The 23,785-nt window shown below is 41.4% G+C and overlaps 1 protein-coding gene and 1 long non-coding RNA gene across 4 annotated transcripts; one reads left to right on the top strand and one right to left on the bottom strand.

Moving 5' to 3' along the window:
• Positions 1 to 7,569: 7,569 nt before the first annotated feature.
• LOC141543105 (cadherin-related family member 5-like) lies at positions 7,570 to 22,493 on the top strand. Of its 3 annotated transcripts, none has more exons than XM_074267973.1 (16): positions 7,570 to 7,773; positions 8,086 to 8,194; positions 8,385 to 8,489; positions 9,215 to 9,429; positions 10,823 to 10,882; positions 11,003 to 11,095; positions 11,259 to 11,345; positions 11,726 to 11,836; positions 12,661 to 12,831; positions 13,642 to 13,732; positions 15,310 to 15,416; positions 17,797 to 17,997; positions 19,043 to 19,174; positions 19,548 to 19,626; positions 19,789 to 19,982; positions 20,885 to 22,493. In XM_074267973.1, the coding sequence occupies exons 3-16, from the start codon at positions 8,420 to 8,422 to the stop codon at positions 20,891 to 20,893; spliced, it is 1,620 nt and encodes a 539-aa protein (XP_074124074.1). In that variant the 5' UTR covers positions 7,570 to 7,773; positions 8,086 to 8,194; positions 8,385 to 8,419; the 3' UTR covers positions 20,894 to 22,493. The 3 variants fall into 3 exon arrangements, with proteins under 3 accessions (XP_074124074.1, XP_074124073.1, XP_074124075.1); XM_074267972.1 differs by having other exon boundaries at positions 15,310 to 15,431; XM_074267974.1 differs by lacking the exon at positions 10,823 to 10,882 and having other exon boundaries at positions 15,310 to 15,431.
• On the bottom strand, positions 9,498 to 17,830 carry LOC141543107 (uncharacterized). The gene is made up of 3 exons (XR_012482332.1): positions 17,565 to 17,830; positions 11,705 to 12,330; positions 9,498 to 11,524 (listed from the first exon to the last, which is right to left on the bottom strand). It is a non-coding gene; the product is annotated as an uncharacterized LOC141543107 (long non-coding RNA).
• Positions 22,494 to 23,785: the final 1,292 nt, after the last annotated feature.

Genomic DNA, 23,785 nt, shown 5'->3' with positions numbered 1-23,785 from the left:
GTTGGGGAAAGCTTCCTCTAGGAGGTGGGATTTTAGCTGGGACTTATTAACTGCTCTTAGTATGCTAAAGGTATAAATACCCCATAGAAGCTTGTGGGGGTTTGTGAACTGTAGCATTAGGCAAACAACCTTCTTCTTCTTCAGGATTAACCTTAGAATCCAAGGGTCAGACTCACGTGACCCTTGGTATCACCACTTTGGTGACCTGACTCATTAGTACAAGCTGGAATAGTAACTCAAGAATCTTATGGGACAAATAAATAACTAAGAATAAGAGGGGACTTTATGGCATTGGAGCCATGAGCAAGCACATGTTTACAGCATTCTGTCAGCTTCTCTCCCTTCACTCCATGGGCCCTGTTCTCCATCCCTAGGATAATGTGGCCTTACTTTTTACCCTTCTTCCATCTCCTGATATCCTATCAAAAAACCACAGTCTCTTGTTTTTTTCTCTCCTTCTTGCCCCCCAAAACTGCTACTCTTGGTCTCCCTAGAATCTGATATTGGAATCAGCTCCTCTTTCCCCCTAAAATGTCCCCCTGGACTCTTCCATAGCCAAAATATGGCAGGAGTAATGGGCCCCCAGTGGCCATTGCCTCCTCTTTCCCTGCTGCTCCTAACAATGGCTCCCCAGCTACTAAGTTCTGAGTTCTAGGCTAAACTCAGGGAATTTAGGGAGAAGTTGGCCAAAGCTGGGATGAGGAAGGGGCTATGTCATGGTGAGGCTAAAAGAGAGGAGAAGAGAGAGGGGAAAGAGAGACAGACAGATAAAGACAGCCAAAGAGAGACAGAGACAGACAGAAAAAAAAGCAGAGAAAGAGAGAGTTGTTGTGAAAGTTGGGGAGAGATAGAAAATGAGACTGCAAGGCAAGTAAGAACTCTGTGCCCAGAAGGCCAATGGACTCCTGCTAGCTGGCAGTGCTGAGTAGCTTTACATCCCTTCTCTCCTGATCATCATCTGGGCTTCCAGTGGGGCCATTCCAGCTTCAGAGGTTCCTATAGTAAAACAGAGGAAGAAAAGATGTTCCTATTTCTTAAACAGGAGTTTTAAATCTGGGGTCCATGCCACCATTCACCATGGAGAGATTTCAGAAGTCTGTAATCCTGGATGGGGAAAAAATTTATATTATTATTTTTAGTCATCTCTACTCAAACTTAGCATTTCCTTTAATGACACATTTTAAAATAAAACAGTATTTTGAGGAAGGGTCCATAGTCTTCATCAGACTGCCAAAGGGGTCGGTTCAGGAATGTACCGATGTCATCTGGAAATAGACAATAGTCAAAATCTACAAAATGAGGATTTTGATTTAGTGAAGTCTAAGCTATCTTTGGCTATATTAAAAAAGGTGAAATGTCTAGAATATGGGAGGTGATAATCCTGCTATACTCTGCCTGGGTCAGACTACGACCAGTTAACTCTAGATAACTTAAAGTAAAGGAGACCTCAGACATTTAACAGAGCCTAGGCAAGTCACTTAACCCAATTGCCTCAAAAAAAAAAAAAAAAGTGAAGGAGAAAATGTTAATAATTCAGTTTAAATTAAAAAGTATGTCATGTGTACAATTACACTCTCCCTCCTCATCTCCACTTACTGGCTTCGCTGGCTTCCTTTACCACCCAGTTATGGAGACTGAATATAAATCAAAACGTTATGTTCATTTATTTTTCTTTTTCCTATGTTTTTTCTCTCATAGTTTTTTTCATTTTGTCCTGATTTTTCTCTCTCAACATATTCATAAAGAAATGTGTATTAACCTCTCAGATTGGCTAAGATGGCAGGAAAAGATAACGAATGTTGGAGGGGATATGGGAAAACTGGGACACTAATATATTGTTGGTGGAACTATGAACAGATCCAGCTTTTGCTCAAAAAGTTATCGAACTGTGCATATCCCTTAACCCAGCAGTGTTACTACTGGGCTTATATGCCAAAGAGATCTTAAAGAAGGGAAAGAGATCTGTATGTGCAAAAATGTTTGTGGCAGCCCTCTTTGTGGTGGCCAGAAATTGGAAACTACATGGATGTTCATCAGTTGGAGAATGGCTGAATAAATTGTGGTATATGAATATTATGGAATATTATTGTTCTGTAAGAAATGACCAGCAGGATGATTTCATAAAGGCCTGGAGAGACTGACATGAACTGATGCTGAGTGAAATGAGCAGGACCAGGAGATCGTTATATACTTCAACAACAATACTATATGATGAGCAATTCTGATGAATGTGGCTCTTCCACAATGATATTATTGAGGCCAGTTCCAATGATCTCACGATGAAAAGAGCCATCTACAGCCAGAGAGAGAACTTCAGGAACTGAGTGTGGATCACAACATAACATTCTCATTCTTTTTGTTGTTTGTATTTTGTTTTCTTATTTAATTTCTTTCCTTATTTATCTGATCTTTCTTGTGCAGCAAGATAATTGTAGAAGTATGTTTACATATGTTGGATTTAACATATATTTTAACATATATAACATATATTGGATTACTTGCCATTAGGGGAAGGGGTGGAGGGAAGGAGGGGAAAATTTGGAACAAAAGGCTGTGCAAGGGTCAATATTGAAAAATTATCTGTGCATATGTTTTGAAAATAAAAAGCTTTAATAATAATAAAAAAGAAATGTGTATTAAAAATTAATGTACATGTATAACCGAAAAAAAGGAAAGCAATAAAAAGGGGGGGGGGGGGAAAGACCCAGCTAAAATCCCATCTTCTAAAGGAACTCTTTCCTCCTTATTCTTCTAGTGCCATTCTTCTCTTAATTATTTCCTATTTATCCTCTATATTTATCCTCTATACAGCTAGTTTGTATATATTGGTTGCTGTCCCTTCAGCTTATGACCTTCCAGAAGCTTGGTACTAAATTTTGCTAGGGACCAAAATAGTCCTCATTACTTAGCATAGTGCCTGCCACACAGAAAACACTGAGTCTGTCTTTAGATTGATTAATAAGCACACCTGGGTCCATGACACAGATATGGTTAAGAACCACTTGTCTTTTTAAAATTATTATTATTATTTTTTAAAATTTAAACTATTTTTAAAAGCTTTTTATTTTTAAAACATATGCATGGATAATTTGACAACATTGATCCTTGCATAGCCTTGTGTTTCAGATTTTCTCCTCATCCCCTCCCCTAGATGGCAAACAATCCAATATATGTTACACATGTTAAAATATATGTTAAATCCAATATGTATAACACATTTATGCAATTCTCTTGCTGCACAAGAAAAATCAGATTAAAAAGGAAAGAAAACAAAATGCAAGAGAACAACCGCAAAAAAAGTAAGAATGTTATATTGTGATCCCCATTTAGTTTCCCTGTCTTCTCTCTGGGTGCAGATGGCTCTTTTCATCACAAGATCATTGGAACTGGTCTGAATCATCTCATTATTGAAAAGAGTTAAGTTCGTCAGAATTGAACATCATATAATATTGTTGTTGCTGTGTACAATGATCTCCTGGAAGAACAACTTCTCAAAGAACCAGTGGAACATTGTATACAGTAACAGCAACATTGTGTTATGAAACATTATGATAGACCTTAGTTCTTCTCAGCAATGCAATGATCAAGACAATTCCAAAAGACTCATGAGAGAAAATACTATTCGCATCCAGAGAAAGAACTATGGAGTCTCAGGTAGATTGAAAATATAATTATTTTTTTTTTTTTTTTTTTTTTTTCTTTTTGTTTTATTACTGTTTTGTAAGAAATGACCAGCAGGATGAATACAGAGAGGGCCTGGAGAGACTTACAGGAACTGATGCTGAGTGAAATGAGCAGGACCAGGAGAACATTATACAGAGCAACAAGATTATACCAATTCTGATGGGCTTGCACTTTTTGATAGTGAATTCAGGCCAATTCCAGTGGATTTGTGGGCTGTGAGGACTGAATATAGATCACAATATAGTATTTTCATCTTTTTTGTTGTTGTTTTCTTGCTTTTTGTTTTCTTTCTCATTTTTTTTCCTTTTTGATCCTTATTTTTCTTGTCACAGCATAATTGTAGAAATATTATATGGAAGAATTACCCATATTTAATATATATTGGATAACTTGCTGTCTAGGGGAGGGAGTGGGGGGAAGGGAGGGAGGAAAATGTGGAACACAAGGTTTTGCAAGAGTGAATATTGAAAACTATCTTTGCATATATTCTGAAAATAAAAAGCTGTTATTTAAAAAAAAGAACTATATTACAGTCCTAACAATGAGAACTCTGTAAAAGAAGAATGAACTGCTTTACAAGGTACATTTTTGTGGGAGGGTGGGTAGGAAAAGAGTGTTCCTCTTAATTTGAGACCTTCTGCAAACGCTGGATGGTGACTTGTTGGAAGTGTTGCACAGAGGACGTCTGTCCTTGTACAGTTGAACTAGATGAATTCTGAAATCTCTTCCAAGCCTGATATAAAATTTGTGGCTAGGAGGGAGAGGGAAGGAAGTGGTGATGATGGTATCCTCTTCCTATCAAAAGTTTCCAGGCCTGGGTTATAAAGACCAGGTTAAATCCCAGAGGAAGCCTGACCTCAAAAAAGGAAACTAGATTCTCCTCATTCTCTGACTCAGGATACTTGCATCCTAGAGCCTCAAGGAAAATCCCTTTAAGAAAAACTTAGGAGACAAAACTATTTAGCCATACTTTTTGTAATAGCAAAGAATTAGAATAAAGTAGATTCTGATCAATTGTGTGTGTGTGGGGGTGTAAACAAATTATGGCACATGATATAAATTGTTTTTTGTTGTGGTGGTGGTTGTGGTCGTTTTTTAATTAAAGCTTTTATTTTCACAATATATACATGAATAATTTTCAACATTCAACAAAATCTTATGTTCTAAATTTTTTCTCTCTTTCCCCCATTCCCTCCCCTAGATGACAGTTAATCTAATATGTTAAACATGTGCAATTCTTCCTCACATATTTTCCCAATTACATAATACAAATTATTAAACAAAATGTGATATGATTGCAATGAATATTACTGTGCTGTAAGAAATGGTGTTTGTGATAAATATAGAGAACTATGGGCAGATCTCTAAGAACTGAAACAGAGTAAATAGTAAGCAGAGTAAAAAAATATATATATATATATATATTATGTATACATATATACACACAGTAATTAGAATAACATAATTGGAAAATATGATTCACCAAAAAAATCAAAAATCAATTAAAAGTATAAATCTTATTAAAATTTTATTAAAAGTATAAAAAACAAGAGGATCAAGTGAAGCTAGGTGAGAAGACACCCCCAAATCACTTCTTCATGGAAGCAAGAGGTCCACAGGATCACAAATCCCATATGTTTTTGGACTCTTTTCAATATATTGATATGTTTTATGAGTATTTATCTTTTAACAAATATCATTATTTGTTATTTTGTTGGCTGTCTGGCAGGGGGATGGGAAAATACTGGTCATAGCGATAATATAAGAAACAGAAAATTTCAATTAAAAACTTTTTTTTGCTAAGGCAATTAGGATTAAGTGACTTGCCCAGGGTCATACAGCTAGGAAGTGAAAACTTATTTTTTAAGGAAAAGTTTGGGAATTGGTCCCCCCAGAAATATTGAATACCCAGAAAAGTGTTAGCTAGGTGGCACAACAGATAAGAGTAAGGAAGACTCATCTTCCTGAGTTCAAATCTGGCTTTAGACACTTACTAGTTGTGTGACACTGAGCAAGTCACTCTTTGCCTCAGTTTCCTCATCTGTAAAATGAGCTGAAGAAGGAAACGGCAAACCACTGCAGAATCTTTGCCAAGAAAACCCCAATGGAAACAAAGAGAGTCAGATGTTACTGAAAGATGACTAAATAACAACTGAACTTAGAAAAGTGCTCAATATGCAAAGTGGAATATATGCAAGTGTTACTCATTTCTTCTGCCACAAAATACTCATAAGCATTCACTGATAAATATTGAAAACATGTAACGATGTTTTCCCTGAAAGACTGATGCTTAAAACAATTTGTGGAACTGTTGAACCATTATTCCACTTCCACTGTTATACCTGCACTAGGTGAACAACTCACTCAGGTCCATCACTTGTGGCCATGAATGGGCTTATCTAATCCTGTCCGTACTATATAAATGCTGTCTATTATCCTTGTCCTCATCATTGTGAGTGGCAAGTCAAGGCTAGGAATATCTATCTCAGGATTACTGTTTGATTGCCTATGAAGCCAAAGAGGCAGCTTAAGGACTTGAGATAGAGTCAAGCTCACCTTGACAAATAGCAAATATTCTATTGCTTAAAGTCATCATTGTTTCTGGGAGGGAAGGGGAGTAAGATCCCCTTTTCTTCTCCTGCTCTCCAAAGTCAGAGTCAGGGCTAGAATCATCTCAACACATTCCAAAGAGAGGAAGAGGAAATAAAGGGCAGAGTCATTCCTCTGTCTAGTTGTTTTTCATTTGTGTCCTACTCTCTGTGAGCCCTTTGGGGGTTTTCTTGGCAAAGGTAGTGGAATAGGTTGCCATTTCCTTCTCTGGTTCATTAGACAGATGAGAAAACCGAGACAAGCAGGATTAAATTACTCGCCCAAGGCCACACAGCTATGGGGTATCTGGGGCCACATTTGAACTCAAATCCTCCTCACTCCAAGGGTAGTGCTGTATCCACTGAGCCCCAAGTCTCTAGAATGGCAGCTTATTCAGATTCAAATGCTAATCATATTCCACCATCCTACCCCACTCCCATAAAAGCGCTAGAATACATGTATCTCTGGAAAGAGCCAAAGGGCTGACTCAGCTCCATGTATGCTCTTTGGGATGGCCCCTGGCCTATCCCCACATATACTTGGCTCCATGGGAAGTTAAGTTAATAAGCATTTATTAAATGCCTACTGTATACTATTCTAAGTGCTAGGGATTCAAAAAAAGGTAAAAATAGTTCCTGCCCCCAAGAAGTATCTAGAAGATAAGGGGAAGGGATCCTTTTTTACTTCCCATTACAATGAGATTCTACTATTGTCTGATTCCTTTTCTCTATAATACCAGTTGCAGTTATTCCTTCCACATTGCAGGGACATGCTACCCATGATATAGAAAATCCACATAACATCTTTTGGCTCTTCCTTCATTCCAGAAAAAAAATCTGAATTATTATGGTATTAAGAAATAAATTACATTGATGTTATACAATGCTGCATATAAATTTTATGCATTTCTGAGTTTCTAAACTTTTTCTATGTCATCGGTGTCATTCTGTCACCTTCATGTATCATCTGAGGCTTCTGCAAAACTCCCCCCAAATTCCCACTTAATTTCTGATGCTAACCCATGATATATTGAAACTTCAATAGAGAAAATTGAGAGGTGGAAGGGATAGCTATAGTCTGTTCTGTTCTGAAATTCAAGTTCAGAACTGCTCATGGCCCCTTGCAGCAAATGGAAGGATGGACAATGTACAGAATGAAATGGGATAATCTTATTAGCTGCTATGTGTGGGAGTAGGAGGGGTAGGGTGTAAGGAGGGACTGCTCATAAGGGCATTATCAGCTCATTCCCCAGACCTAAGGCGGTTAACCCAGTATACTAGCTGCCACCATCTTGACCCATATCCCCTTGGCTCTGAGCTGTCTGTATCCAACCGGAGTGGATATTGTCCCACCAGGAATTTTGCACTTGGGAGCCATAAAGGGACACATACAAGGTGATCCAGACCTCAGAACCATGAATTTCCTGATGCTTCAGTTTGGAACCTGATGGAAAAGTGGTCAGAAGCACTCAGAAATGAGAAAGGCTGCTTCTCTTTGCAGGTAAGATTTAGTAGGGCTGGCAGGCTTGGCAGAGACATTGGGAGAAGTCAGGCCTCTCAGCATAGGGCAGATTCCTGGGTTTTCTTTTGAAAGACCAAGGTTGGGCTAAGGGGAAAATCCTAAAAGATCTAGGGAAACTTAGGTATGGAGGAAAGAACAGATCACATAGGGCTCACCAGCTAATCAGAGACCAGAATGTTCCCCAGAGGTCTAGTCCATGATGATCAATAAACAGCAAAAATTAGAAAAACAGAAGGGTTTCTGATCTGTCTCTGTTTCTTTCTCTTTTCTGTTTCTTCCTTTTTATTACAGGGAGAGTCAGTCATCCCAGAGAAGTAGGACTGGAGCAAACCCCTTCATCCTCCCTCGGATGTAGCAGGAGCGCTGGGCTTGGGTCACTTAACCCAACAAAAGACACAGGGTATTTCAAGTCTGTCTCTCTCTCCCCTCTGGTGGAGTGAGAAGATGATGGGAATGAATTTGGGATGGGGCTCCTATGAATTGGAATGGAATTTGGGGGCTGGTAGATCCAAAGGCCATGTAATCTCAAGGATTTAGTGCCAGGCTCTACCGATGGAAAAAAAATAGAGGTCACTCTCTTTCTCCCATAGTGGACAACAGCAAAGAGCAGACTCTGGAGGCTGGAATGACCAAGAGGAGGTTGACATGGCACACCTTGCTGCTGACTGTAGTTGTGACTTTTCACCTAAACACAGGTACCAGGCTGAGGCTGGTAGTTCCCTTTCCCATAACCAACTTTGCCCAGCAAGGGTAGGAGCTGGTCCTTTAGGGTTATGGTCACCAGGGAAGTTAGTCAGTGTCTGGAAGGGTAGGACATAGGGCAGAGGAGAATAGTCAGACCTTAGAACAGGGTTACCTTTAGAGCTGGAGCTACAACCAAGCCCAGGCTTCTGGCTCAGATTTCATACTTCCACCAGGGTCCCTGTATTCTTCCCTATTGATTTGCCATCTAATCAATATCTCAAAAAGCAAATAAAATATATTGGTATTTAGGTGGTAGAAGTAGTAAGGACATTAAACACCAAACAGGAGATTTTATATGTGGTAGTAAGGAGCCACTGAAACTTATTATAATGTGATGTATAACGTGTTCAGACTCATGTTTTAGGAAAATCACTTTGATAGGTGAGTGGATGATGGATAGAATAGAGAGGGATTTAAGGAAGAGAAACCAACCAGAAGACTGTGCTCATAGTTGAGGCATGTAGTGGTGGGATTATTTGTGAGTGGAGAGCAGGATATGCATCTTAGAGATGTTGTAAAGGTGTAATGACAAGACTTGGCAACAGACTGGATAGGAGAGCAAAGGTGGTTGATTTGGGGGATTAAGACATCACAGGTGACCTTTAAAAGAGTAGTTTCAGTAATTTAGTAGAGGTTCCTATCGAGGCCCTCAAAATCTATGTCTATGTATCTCCAGCTGGTACAGATCAATGCATGGGGGGGAGCAACATCTTCACAGAGATTCCAGAAAACAGCCCCAATGGCTCCTTCGTGGTCAACCTGACAGACTTTGGGGACCCATTGACCAGCGGCTTGCAGCTCTACCTAAGTGGCCCTGACTCCCACTGGTTCTACCTGGAGGGGAAGACAATTCGTCTGAATGTTTCCACAGAGAAGACCCTGGACCGAGAGGTAAGGACAGGGGAAGCTCTAGGGTGGGAGGAAGGCTCTGGGGCAAGGAGAGATTCAGCAAACAGGGATGCAAAGGAAACTTGATTTAGTGTAATCTAATGAAAACAGCATAGAGGCAGTTTGGTCTACCACATAGAGAAATCAATTCACTTTCCAACACACTATGCAATTCTAAGCACACAAGTCTCAGGGAATTGAGGCAGGTTCTTCCCTACACTGATGGAATCACAGGTCCAGAAGCAAAACAGAACAAAGCACTGGGCTCAGAGTTTGGAACCCTGGGTTCTAGATCCAGATTTGTTACTATTTGATTACACAAGTGGACAAGTCATACCTCCCCCCTCTCTGGGGTTCAGTTTATTCACTGTAAAATGAATAAATAATCCTTAAGGTCCTTTCTGGTCCTAGGAATCCAGGAGACTCATTATGGTGACAATGAGAAGCAAAACTGTGATGTATCAATAGTAGAAGGATCACTCTCTTGGCCCTCCACATAGAAAGAACTCAGGCCAGGCAGAGGTAGACAAAGGTCTCCTCTCCTTCCCCATCCACACACCTAGATTCACTCTCCCTTTGCTGAGCTGTCAGTACTCCTGGGATCATGGTAGCAATGACCATGGAGAAGAAACCTAGAGTAAAGTGGAATATAGCAGAAATAATAATAATGACTGCCACCACAATAATGGCTGGCATTTACTTAGCACTTTAAGGTTTATAAAACTTTAAATATATGCTCTCAGTGGAGTCCCACAAAACCCTGTGAGGTTTAATGCTATTGTTATTATTATCATGCCCATTTTGCAGATAAGGAAATGGAGGCTGAAAGGTTAATTTGCCCAGATTTACACAGCCAGTTTGTATCTGAGATAGCATTTGAACCCAGGAACTCCTGACTGTAAGTCCTGCTCTCTGGGTAGGAAACGGGCAGTGAATGGGCAGTGACGACTGGCATTGAGAACAATAGTATATGAAGAACTAGGACAGCAACAGAAAGTATAATTACACAGGGAAGGATGCTCAGAGTCTGTTGTCTCTGGCAGCTGCTGGGGCAGTGCTGCCCTTTCTACCCTTCCAGAGGTGTCTGTGGGGATGGACCAGACGTAGGTCCCATTGGCTAAGACTTTGGAGGCATCCTGTATTATTTCAGCTGATCTTCTGAGTCCCCTAGAGGAGAATAAACTTCCCAGCTTCTGTCCATGGGAATGCCTACCCAGCCTAGATTCCTTGAACCTCCATGTCTTTGGGTAGCAGCAATGGGCCATTCTCTGGTCCTAGATTCCCCTCGCTCTTCCCCCACCCTGCCCTCAGAACACCTCTCTGTCCAGAATACTGTGATTGGCTCGGCCGGAAGGGAAGCTAGGACTAACATCGGCTCCCCTCTCCAACCCTACAGGCTCTGAATCCTCCTGTTCTGGTAGTAACCCTGTTCTGTTCTGAAGACAGCTTTCCCACGGTGAGCCACTCAACTGCTCCTGTCCCTCCTGTATCCCAGACCCATCCAAAGCACCCTGTCCTGTCCGGGGGGCTTCCTCCTGTATCCCATGATCTTCCCTTCATCTTCCCCACTCCTCAGGTGGAGTATAGGGTCATCATACAGGTGCTCAATGAGAATGACCACCAGCCCCGCTTCCAAGAAGACCTGCTCCTTCCCCAGAACATCAGTGAGGTAAGACGCGCACTGAGGAGGATAAAAAGAGACTTGGGCAGACAGAGTGATGCAGGATAGGGTTGGGCAGAAGAGGTGCAGCTGGAAGGAGAGGAGCTGTAACAGGAGGAGGCTGTGGCTGGTTGGGAAGCCATACCCAGCACCCCTCTCCATCTCCTTCCAGCTGGCAGCCCTCCACTCCGTGGTATTTACAACACTGGCAGAAGACGATGATGGGGACTCCCTTGTGTATTCCATCGACGACACTTCTGTGAGTCTCTGAGCTTCGGGGCACAGCGATTATTCTCCAGAGGGGCTCCATTATGATCTTCATGTTCAGCCCTGTCCAAATTCCATTCAGACTTTCATGAAGGAATCTCAGGATTCCCGACGGGAGTTTTTAGAGGTCATCCGGTCCAACCTCTCATTTTACAGATAGGGAAACTGAGGCTTAGGGAGATTGGAAGATTAGGATTAGGGAGATTGCTCAGGGTCACACCACACGTAGCATTTAAACCCAAGTCCTCTGACTCCAGAAATGGTTACTCTCCTTACACAATAGCACACAGATTGAGAAGTAAACTATAGCCACCATGGTAGAGAAGTCCCCAAACCACTGACTTTACTTACCTCTCTGACCTGTCATTTCAGCCTGATGCTGTGCACTTCCGCATTGACCTGCCCAACAGCGGGAGGGTGGTCCTGGCACAGCCACTGGACTTTGAGACCAAACGCAGGCTTGAAGTGGTGATCCATGCCATGGTACGAAGTCACAGGACATGGATGTGTGATCTGGAAACCTGTCATTCTATGACCTAGCCAAGCAAAGACCCACCCTTCCTTCCTAGGAGAGAGTTGAGATAATAGACTGCAGACGGTCCCCAAACCCTCCCTCCCAGCCACACCCTAGTGTCCATCTCCCTGGACTGTTGCCCCCCATCCCCTTTTCTAATTTCTCTAAGTGGTTCAGGCCACAGCTGGTCTCTGTTCCCCTTTATAGGGTCAGGACAGTGGTCACAGAACAAATTCTGCACTTCCACGCCCACCCCCAAGTCCCTGATCCAACTGAAGGATTTGCTGGAGGCAAGGGAGGTCATTTAATTGTCACTCTGGACCTGTGTTGCAATGGCGTGTGTGCTTGTCCCCAACACTCATGTCACAGGGAGAGGAATACTCAGGGCTCTCTTGGCTGTTTCCTGGGTATCATGGAGGATTCTGTTCTTCCAAGCGGTGGGCATGTGCTTCCCTACTCTCACCTAAAAATAGAATAATCACCATAATAAGAGTTACATTCATCTGGCATTTTAGTTTGCATAAAGCTTTATATATGTTTTTTTCTCATTTCATGCTGTCAACAACCCTCTGTGGTAGATAATATTTTTATCACCAGTTTACAGATGAGAAAACAGAGGTTTGAGAGATTAAGTAACCAAGGGTTGTCCAGCTGGTAAATGTCTGGGACAAACTTCCTGACTCCAGGTCCAGTAAGCCTTGTTATTAATGAGGATGTTCTTCTCTTCACATTGGGGGGACGTGTTGGGTGAGGGTCCTGCCCCTCCTAGGCTGACGGTGATCTCTCCCAACAGGAGATGAGTACCAGGGAACGATACAAGTGCACCACCACTGTCCATATCAATGTCCTGGACGGAGATGACCAGTACCCAAGCTTCCTGCCCTGCCGCCCCCTGGGACCTCAGAACTCCCACGTCTGCCTAAGCCCCATTTACACAGTCAACATTACAGAGGGAGAGACCCCGGTGAGTTCCTGGGCTTTTAGAACCCTTGCTGGAATAGGGTTCTGGGAGTTCAAGGAGGTTGAAATAACCTATATACCAAGCACACCAGTGAACTGGAGGATACCAATCTCTAGTAGAAAGGGCAAAAAGGGGAGATAGAGGCACAGTTACTGCTCCTTTCCCCAAAAGAATCCTAGACGAATATCCTTGTTCCTATAACTACCTCTTCTACCTGGGTTCTGTTCTTCAGTCTGAGAAAAATGCATTAAGCAACTGGTGAGGATACAAAGATATTTTTAAATAACATAGTCCCTGCCCTCTTAAAGCTTACAATCTAATAGGAATTAATAATAATAATGATAATACCATCATGTAGATACAAATAAAAGTGATACAAGATAGAATGGGAGAAGAGAAAAAGAGAGCTCTGGACAAAGTATAGTAAGAAAACCTGAGGACAGAAGCAGTCACTTCTTGTTAGGGGTGATTGGGGAAGGCTACCAAGCTCAGTCTTTTTGGAGTACTATGTAAAGGCTAAACTTGGATAGAGTGTTTCAGAACAACAAAAAGTTAGGAACCCCTGGAATATTACAGTGATAATAACATGGAGAACATTTACATAGAGTGGGAAAACTCATCAAGCATTTTATGTCTATTATTGATCCTCACAGTGGTCCAATGGAGCATTCTAGGGTTCCCATCCCAGACCTTCAGATCAAATTCTTGGTTCTTACCTTTCCTTAAGTCCCTGCTAACCCCACGCCCATTCCAACTCCTATACATCCTATCCCAGCCTAGTGTGAAGCCAGCCTTAGGGTCTTCTCTCTCCAGGAAGGGCCTTTACGCTTTCAGCCCGGAGATATCTATGCAGAAGATGGAGATCGAGACCTCAAGGCTGCTATTTCCTATTCCATTCTTGCAGGTATTGGGCAACTTGGGCCCCTGGGATGGACTGGGTATCCAACAAAAAAGTCAGGCCCTAGTCTTTGGTCCCCAACCCCCATCCATATAAGCTACCCTCCTTCCTGTTTTCTAACAGGGTACCAGGTCAGAAATCATCAAAGTTATTTTCAGAGAGACAGAGACAAAGAGTGATAGAAAATGTACTTATTCATATGTACCTCCTACCAATGGCTATGCTCACATAAGTATATGATTAATTTTTTTCCTTTTTTCCCCCAAGTCAGTTGGGGTTAAGTGACTTGCCCAGGGTCACACAGCTAGGAAGTGTTAAGTGTCTGAGACCAGATTTGAACTCGGGTCCTCCTGAATTCAAGGCTGGTGCTCTATCCACTGCGCCACCTAGCTGCCTCTTTTCATATTTTTTTTATATGGAATTATCTTTATTACTTGTGGAATGTGATGTAAGATGCTAGTTTAAGCCTAATCTCTTTCAAATTCCTGTTTGCTCAGCAATTTTCATCTAATATGAAATTAATTCCTAAATAATACATGTAATATATATATATGTATGTATTGAGTTATGCTTCTCCCTTATCTAACCTCTTCCAAGTCCTGTTTGCTCAGAAATTTTTATCTGATGTGAAATTAATTCCTAAATAATTATATATATATATATAAAAAGATATATATATATATATATATATATATAATAAGTAATTGAGTTTCACTGTTTATGATTCTCCCTTACCTAATCATTTCCATTAATAGGCCTCTACATTTTTTAAAGCAATACCACAAGGTTTTAATGACTACTCATTTATATTTAGAGATCCAGAAGTGCTATTCAACCTTCATCCCTATCTTTTCATAATTTTCATTCTTTTGTCGTTTTTATTTTTCAAAGCAGTGTTTTGGTTTTTTTTGTTACTTTCGGAAGGTAATAATAGTGGATAGAATGCTAGATTGGGAGTCAGACAACGTGTGAGCAAATCCAAAGTTTGTTTCTTATTATTACCTTTGTAATCTTGGGCAAGTCCCTTTACTTTTTCTCAGTCTCAACATCCTCATCTTACAAAATGAGATGGTTGAACTACATCAGCGGTCTTTAACCTAAGGTCTGTGGATTTTTGGTTTTGGGTTTTTTTCATATATTTTGCTCATTGTATTTCATTATTATCTTATTATCATATTTTATGCATTTATTCTAAGAAGGGGTTCAGAGGTTTAATCAGACTCTCAAAGGGTTCCATGACAACAATAAAGTTAAGAATTATGGTCCTCTTAATGCAGTGTCTGACACAAACTGGAGAGGGAGCTGCCAGATTAATTTTGAAATGCATCCCTGTGGGACCAGTCAGAGAGCATGTAGGAAGGGTAGAGAGAGTGAGGGTCCCAGAGAGGGCTGGGCCTGGCAGATTATCCTTTGAAGAAAAACTCTAGCACAATCCCTTGTCCGTTTCCCTCTCAAAGGAAGCTTCATAGGTCTGGATCTCAGGGAAGCTAAAGAGAGCTCATTTAAAGAGTGGAAGACAATGGGGACAGGAGGCTGGACAAGAAGTCAGATTAAGGCTCTCAACCGGCTACTTTAATTTGCAGGGGCAGACGGTGACTATTTTCATATGGATAACAGCACAGGGGCCCTCACCATGCAAAGAGAGGCTCCCAGCAGCCAGCTCACGTCCACCTTCCACCTCACTGTAATGGTATGGCCCAATAAGGTGAAACAAAGATGGCAACCTGCAGCCTTTCTGTTATCTGGGGGAAAATCCCAACAAAGCTCTGGGCTACTCCAATTCCTGAAAATGTACTTATTTATATGGACCTCCTACCAATAGCTATGTGAGATATGTGATTAACTTTTTTCTTATTTTTTAAATATGGAATTATCTTTAATACTTGTGGGATGTGATGTAAGATGCTAGTTTAAGCCTGTCTTCCAAATTCTAGTTTGCTCAGCAATTTTTATTTAATATGAAATTAATTTCTAAATTTGAGGGTCCATGAGACTCTGTGTATCTCCAGAAAAGGTGAACAACTGGGCCAGAGAAGCTGCCATTTTCAGGACTTGGAGGAGGAGGGTGGGAATGGAGAGAGAGAGAGAGAGAGAGAGAGAGAGAGAGAGAGAGAGAGAGAGAGAGAGAGAGAGAGAGAGAGAGAGAGCGCTTTCAGTTCTAATCTTTCTGCCCAAGCCTAGACAGTTTTGTGGAGCCCTATGCTGCTGCTTGTGCATAGGAAGATGGGCAGAGAGATGTGATTCCTGATTGGCAAAGAGAATAATGAGTGAGATGTATAATAACTGCTAATGGATTCACAAAAAAATTTTGAGGCAATCAGTGTTAAGTGATCTTCCCAGGGTCACACAGCTAATAAGTGATTGAGGCCAGATTTAAATTCAGCTCTTCCTGACTCCAGTGCTCTACCCACTGAGCTACTTAGCTGCCCCAGGAATTCACTTTAGACTCTTGCAAGCCTTGGGGGAGAGAGAGAGACTTCAGAGACACATGTAGAGAGATGAGCTCTAGAGAGGCAGTGAAGTGAGAAGAATTTTTCCATGGCCAACGGAAATCTTCAAGGTCAAGGGCAGTGTCTCTACAACTCCAAGGGCTCTCCGCCTTTCTCTTGTTCTCTCTAGGGCACGTTTCTCCCCAGATGTCGCCACAATCTCTCTCCCAGTCTCTAAAACAAACCAAAATAAGTCCCTACCACTGCATCCCACTGGGCATTTTTCCAGCATCAGTATTACTGCCCCTGCTTAAGCAGCATTCACTCAGGACTTTGCCAGGCTACACAAATTTGCAAAAAACTTTTTTCAAAGTAATCCCGGAGTGAAACAGCTCAGTTTCTGCTCTGCTGCGCTCTTTCTACTCCATCATGAAATAGGGATAGAGAGGTGGGATGGGACAGGGAGGGGACTACAGAGTGCCATGGGGTACTATGTACTAGGGAGGAAGGAGAAGGGAAGAAGAGTCAGGCTAGGAAAACATGGTGCTAGAGTAGAAAGAAGAGGATGATAGAGTTGGAATCTTGTGACCTCAGCCAAATCACCCAGTCTCTACTTTTTCCTCAGTTTACTGAGTAAATCTGTAAAATGAAGATTGGACGAAATGATCTGTCAATTCTTTCTAATTCTAAAATCTAATATCCTGTGGCCTCGGAGAATCAGAGTAGTTGGCTCTCTTGGGAAGATGGTTAGAGAAATGATGGGGTAGGAGTTTTTTGATGGTGTTTGTTTGGGATTTTTTTGCATTTCTGAACCAAATACTCAACTGGTCTGTTTAGAATTAGGAAACATACCCACATCTTGATTTGGACTAAGACAATCCCTCTCTGTGCTTTAGTTACCTCCTCTGTTACTTGATAAACAGGATGCACGGGAGTCAATATGGTTAATCCTCTCTATTGAAAAAAAAGACAAAAGATCTACAGAAGTTCTAAAGACCAGCTATGTCCATCCTATAAGGAAATGGCACTTCCATCAATAGGAGGATTTTTTTTTTTGTTCTTTTCTTCTAAATTTTTTTTAAATGATAAAACTTTTTTTCTATTACTCTCCCTCTCCTCCTCCCCTTGTCTCACCACTGGGGAGTGGGGGAACAGACAAAAAAATAACCAAACAAAAATATATATTGTCAAACACAACAAATTCCTTATTAGTCACATCCAAAAACATGTGTCTCAAGCTGTATATTGGTCCACCACCTATCTATTAAGTGAAGGTAGCATTCTTTATCAATGTTCCTCTATAACTATTGCTGATCAGATTTTAAGACTTTTAGAATTGTTCAATTTTACAATATTGTTATAATATAAAATCATTTTATTTCCCTCTGCATTAATTCATCAATATTTACCTTTCAAAGTTTCTTTTATTCCTCCTTCTCTTCTTTTTTTCTTCTTCCTTCTCCTCGTTTTTCTTCTTCCTCTTCTTTCTCTTTTTTCTTTTCTTTTTTTCTTCTCCAGTGAAACCAAATCATTCATCTCCATCATGGTAAGAATGGGAAGAGAAATAATAATCTCTCTCTAGCCTCCAATGAATTTATCACTCTGAACCTGGTACTCATTCCCTTTCTCATGCCCCTACAGGCAGCTCAGGTGAATGACCCCAGAAAGTACGCTGTGTCAGAGGTGCTAGTGAGGGTACTGGCTGCCAACCATCATCCACCTCGCTTCTCCTTGCCCCACCATACTGCCTTTGTGCTCGAGAGTCCGGATACTGCCACCCTTCTGGTCACCTATGATGGGCAGGTCCTTTCTCTCCATGCAGTGGACCCAGACTTCCCCAATGTGAGCTATTACCCCTTCCCCAGAGTTTGGGGTCTTCTGTGGGTATGAGGGATATTTCTCTTTTTGACCCTTGAAGAACTCTACAGAGGGGATGTACAGATGGAGAGATGGCATCAATCAATCAATTGACAAGTCTTTATTAAATTTTTTGCTGTTCTAGGAACAAGAGACCCCATCTCTTGATACCTGACATTCTCTCTGAGTCTCCCTCAAGCCTGAGAGTCTCTCTCTCTCTCTCCCCATCTCCATCTCTTGGTATTCCTGGCTTCCTTCAAGTCTCAACCAAAGCCCCACCTTCTAATTAAAGTCTTTCCTGATTCCTTTAATCTTAATATCTTCTTCCTATTGATTATTTTCTATTCATTCTGTATACATATATATTTTTTACATGTTGTTAGTCTTATTATTACCTTAACTTATGAGTTCCTTGAAAGAAAAACTATCTTTTGCCTTTCTTTTATCTCTAGCATAGTGGGTGCCTAATAAATAGTGATTCTGACTGACTATTACTATGAACTAAGAATTAGCTCATTACTAAGAACTAAGCATTGCTCAAAGTGCTAAAAAGATACAAAGAAAAACAATTGTGGTCCCTTTCTTCAACGAATTCACATTCTAATGGCAGAGACAACATGTTAATAATGTTAACATTATTATTATATATGTTAATAATTATGTATATACAGTAGAAGATGTGTACAGAATAAATGAAAGGTAACCTTGGAAGAAAGGGCACTAAAAGCTGTCAGAACTCCTGCAGAAGAGAGCATTTAACCTAAGTTTTGAAGGAAGCCAAGAATTCTAAGAGAGAAGTGAGAAGGAAGAGCATCCCTCTTCCAATGATGGGAGATACTGACAAAAACCTAGTATAATTTGCATCATGAATTGGATCCCAAATGGGGAATGGGAAGAGACCCTTGGGTAAAGCCCCAGTGGGGTATGGAATTATGGGACACACACACACACACACACACACACACACACACACACACACACCTCATCACCTGCCTCCCTCCTGGATACATCTAATACCAATCCCCAACAGGGAGTTAATCCAAACCTGTGGTACAAGCTAGTGTCTGAAGGCAACCACTCCCAGCTTTTCTCTGTCACAAGAGACGGACTGCTCCTAGCAAAGCCAAATCAACTCCAGGCACAGGAGACCTACCTGCTGCAGGTAAAAGGCCCTCCCACCAGCCCAAGTTTTCTTCTCTGCTCCTAGACACTAACTAACCCCACCCCTTTCAGAACTTCCTTCCTTGAGATCTTCTGACTGGTAGTTACAGCTAAACATGACTCCCTTGTCATGAGGAGAGCCTGGTACCCAGGATGCCTGGATTCACTTCCCAAATTGACCTTGTTGGGCAATCCTGGGTTCTACAACTGAAAAAATATGACTTCTTTTTACTGAGTGTGTGTGTAGAAGTGGGGTGGATAGGGGGAAGATTTAGGGGAAGAAGAGTGAAACATCCTTAGTTAACTCCTTTATGACTGAACCAAATGCTTCCTAATCTCTGTTTCCCTCCATGATCTCTCTGGTCTGGCTCTAGGTGATTGCTCAGGATGCAGAATCAGGGGAGGTGGCCAATACCACTGTCAGTGTGGAGGTGCTGCCCTCGGACCAGGCAGGTAATAGCAAGATCCTAGAGAGGGGGAGGGTGGATGGACCATGGGAAATAATAGGGGAATGGGAGACATTGATCTCAAGTCTTGTTCAAATAAAATGGGGGGGGGGAACGATGGGAGGGTTGCTGAGCTGGGTATTCCCTTGTTCCATATTCTTCCTCACAGTTCCTCCAGATCCTTCAGAGTTGTCCTCCTCCCCAAATATGGCTGACAGGGTGGTAGTGGTGGGCAGCCTATCCCTGGCAGGGCTATTTCTGGTGACCGGATTTAGTCTGGGCATTTGGGCACTGAGAAGGTGGCAGCAGCACCAGGAGTGCTCCAAGCAGACAGCGCTAGCTGATGAAAAGCATCCCAATGTGGTGAGTGGGCAAACCCCCTGGCCCCCCCTCCCTGAGAAAGGGGGATGACCTTTGACTTTCCCTTACCTCTCACCCTTCGACTGCCTCTCAACTCAAGAATGTAAAAGGTAGAGGATGTAGAGCTGAAAGGGACTTGGGGATCTTGTCCAACGCTCTCATTTGACAGAGGAGGAAAACTGAAACCTAGAGAAATGGGGTAATTTGCCCAAGATCAGTCTTGTAGCCAATAAGACACAGGGCCAGAATGTGGCTGTGGTCCCCTGACTCCAAATCTAGCCCTTTCTGCGTTCCCTACTTCCTCACTTTTAAAGAGACTTGGATCAGTCATTATTAGCGATAGATTAATAATAGAAAGTGCACTTCACTTGGAGTCACATAACCTGAGGTGTCTCGGTGACACTCCCTGTGATGACTGGGACAAATTAAACCTCTTTGGGTCTTAGTTCCCTCATCTATATAGTGAACGGTTGGACCAGCCCTCCATGGTATGAATGGACAGAAAAATAGAAGAGGAGGGTTGGAAGGAAAGCAGGATGGGAACTTTTCTAGTCCAGATCACCAACAGCCTTGTTCGAAGCACTCCCCAATCACAGACATGCAGAGATACTTATTGTCTCTCAATCTGGATGAGGAGAGCATGAAACAGATCTCTCCTGAGCCATCCAAGAAGAGCAAAAACCTGCGGAAGATTCTCTCCAACATTTGCAAACCTGATGGGCACAGTCCTCTTGTGGGGGCCACAAGAAGATAAGTGATCCTTCCACAAGGAACCTAAAGACCACTGACAGGGTGATGTAATGAATCAGTGACCAAGTCCCTACCTTTTCTCCCTTTTAGCTGATGTCTCAGAGACTGAAGAACCAGGTGAGTGACTCATGGAACTTTTCTTCCTTTTACTCTAGGACAACTGAGACCTTGAACTCCCCAAACCTACAACTGGGTCATCTCCACTTGACAGAAGCAACACTGGATTGATTGACAGTCAAGGAGCCAGGACATCCATGATCTTCTCCTATCTAGTCCCAATGCTTCTTTAGTTTTCCCAGAATAAAGACCACCAAGATTCCACCCTCACCCATCTCTGGCACCTTAAGGTTCTCATTTCCCAATCTCCTCCCCAATCATTAAGAGGCAAGACAAGGGCTCAGGGACCCATCTAATATTCCCAGAGGGAAAGTGATTGCAACACAGAGAAGGGGAAAGGACTGCCAGGCAAACTCCACTGAAGACAAACATCCCACCATGCTTGTTTTCTTCTTCTACCTGTTTTCTTCTTCTACCTATTCTACTACTCCTGAGCCTTAGTTGTTCTCAAGAGGAACCCAAAACATTCTTCCCTGGGAAAGTTTCAGATTTATTTCCTAAGCTTGCTCCTTTTGAGGATGAGAGATGCTTTCCCAAGCCTCCACTAACCTAAGATCAAGTGTTTGTAAAGCACCTACTATGTGCAAGTATACAAAAAGGAAAAAGGCAGTCATTACCCTCAGGGAGCTTAGAATCAACTAGGAGAGATGGCAAGAAAATATGTACAAACAAGCCACATACAGGATAAACAGGAAAAAATAAGAGAGAGAAGGCATTGTGTTTAGGAAGGGTTGGAAAAGGCTTCTTCTGGTAGAGGATGAGATTTTAATTGGGACTTAAAGGAAGCTAGGGAAGCCAGTAGGTGGCAATGAGCAGGGCATTCCAGTCATGGAGGACAGCCAGAGAAAACACTGAAGATCTTAGAGATGGAATGTTTGTGGAACAAAACAGGAGACACCTGCTCTTAAGCACCATACTTTAGGGAGGAAGACATGCACAAAAAAACCACACAAAATAAATGTAACATATTGGGAGTGGGACTCAGAAAAGGCCTTTAAATTAGATGAGAGATGGAGGTGACATGGGGGTACATGTCCACTGTGGGGGACAGCCATTACCTCGAGGTGCTAAATAAAATGAGTAGTTGTTATTAATGACAAGCAACAACAAAGACGGAAAGGACCCTCAAATGGGACTTTGAGACTGGCTTCTAGACCTAGTTCTGCCACTAACTGGCTAAGTGAGTTTCCTCACCTGTGAAAGTGGGAATGATGATACCTGCTTCCCAAAGCTTGTGTGAAGATAATGTGTATGTGGAGATGCTCTCTATAGGGAAAGAATGATCAGCAGCATATGACAAGTGTTATAAGTGCTTAGCAGCGTGTACATGGAAGGAGGGTACTCAATAAATTCTTATCAATTGACTTAAGCTAGAATTGAAGGGGCTGAGTTTTACTTTCTAGAAAAAGAACAAGCCCATAATAACTCCATTTAATCCAAAATAAAATCTTGTTGAGTTTTAAAAAAAGATATGGGGGGAGGGAGGGAGGGAAGAGAAGAGAGCAGCTAGATGGAGCAGTCCTGAAGTCAGGAGGAACTAAATTCAAATCCCACCTCAGACACTCAACACTTCCTAGCTGGGTGACCCTGGGCAAGTCACTTAATTAACCTCAATTGCCTTAGCAAAAAAAAAAAAAGAAAAGAAAAGATATCAGGAGACAAAGTAGGGGTGAGAAAGGAAATCAACCAACCCCAAGTAGAGCTTTAGATTTTGGGGATCTATCAATAACCAAACTACCAAAAATCATATGATTAATTCAATAGATGCAGAAAAAGCATTTGATAAAATCCAACATCCATCCATTCATTTTTTATTCTTTTTTAAAATTATTATAGCTTTTTATTTACCAGATATATGCAGGGGTAATTTTTCAGCATTGACAATTGCTGAACCTTTTGTTCTAATTTTTCCCCTCCTCCCCCCACCCCAGATGGCAGGTTGACCAATACATGTTACATATGTTAAAGTATAAATTAAATACAATATATGTATACATGTCCAAACAGTTATTTTGCTGTACAAAAAGAATCAGACTTTGAAACAGTGTACAATTAGCCTGTGAAGGAAATCAGAAATGCAATGGAAAAAAATAGAGGGATTGAGAATTCTATGTTGTGGTTCATAGTCATCTCCCAGAGTTCTTTTGCTGGGTGTAGCTTGTTCAGTTCATTACTGCTCTATTGGAACTGATTTGGCTCATCTCATTGTTGGAGAGAGCCATGTCCATCGGAATTGATCCTCATATAGTGTTGTTGAAGTGTATAATGATCTCCTGGTCCTGCTCATTTCACTCAGCATCAGTTCATACAAGTCTCTCCAGGCCTTTCTGTATTCATCCTGCTGGTCATTTCTTACAGAACAATGATATTCCATAATATTCATATACCATAATTTATTCAGCCATTCTCCAATTGATGGACATCCATTCATTTTCCAGTTTCTGGCCACTACAAAGAGAGCTGCCACAAACATTCCTGCACATACAGGTCTCTTTCCCTTCTTTAAAATTTCCTTGGGATATAAGCCCAATAGTAACACTGTTAGATCAAAGGGTACAACATCCATTCTATTAATAACACTAGAAAGTATAGAAATAAATGGACTTTTCCTTAAATGAACAGTAGCATCTATTTAAAAACATCAGTAAGCATCGTATGTAATGGGGACAAATCAGGGGTGAAATAAGGTTGCCCACCCTCACCATTACTATTCAATATTGTATTAGAAATGCTAGCTTTGGAAATAAGAGAAGAAAAAAAGATTAAAAGAATTGGAGTAGGTCACGAGGAAACCAAATTATCACTTTTTGCAGGTAATATGATGGTATACTTAGAGAACACCAGAGAATCAACTAAAAAGCTACTAGAAACAATTCAGATTTTGGGGATCTCAGGAAAGGAGACACTTGATATAGTCACCTGCTAGTTCTACTTGGCTT

Source organism: Sminthopsis crassicaudata, chromosome 5 (genome assembly GCF_048593235.1).
Source record: "Sminthopsis crassicaudata isolate SCR6 chromosome 5, ASM4859323v1, whole genome shotgun sequence".
Taxonomy (NCBI): domain Eukaryota; kingdom Metazoa; phylum Chordata; class Mammalia; order Dasyuromorphia; family Dasyuridae; genus Sminthopsis; species Sminthopsis crassicaudata.
The sequence above is the reverse complement of the archived record's forward strand: the minus strand, read 5'-3'. Positions and strand labels throughout refer to the sequence as shown.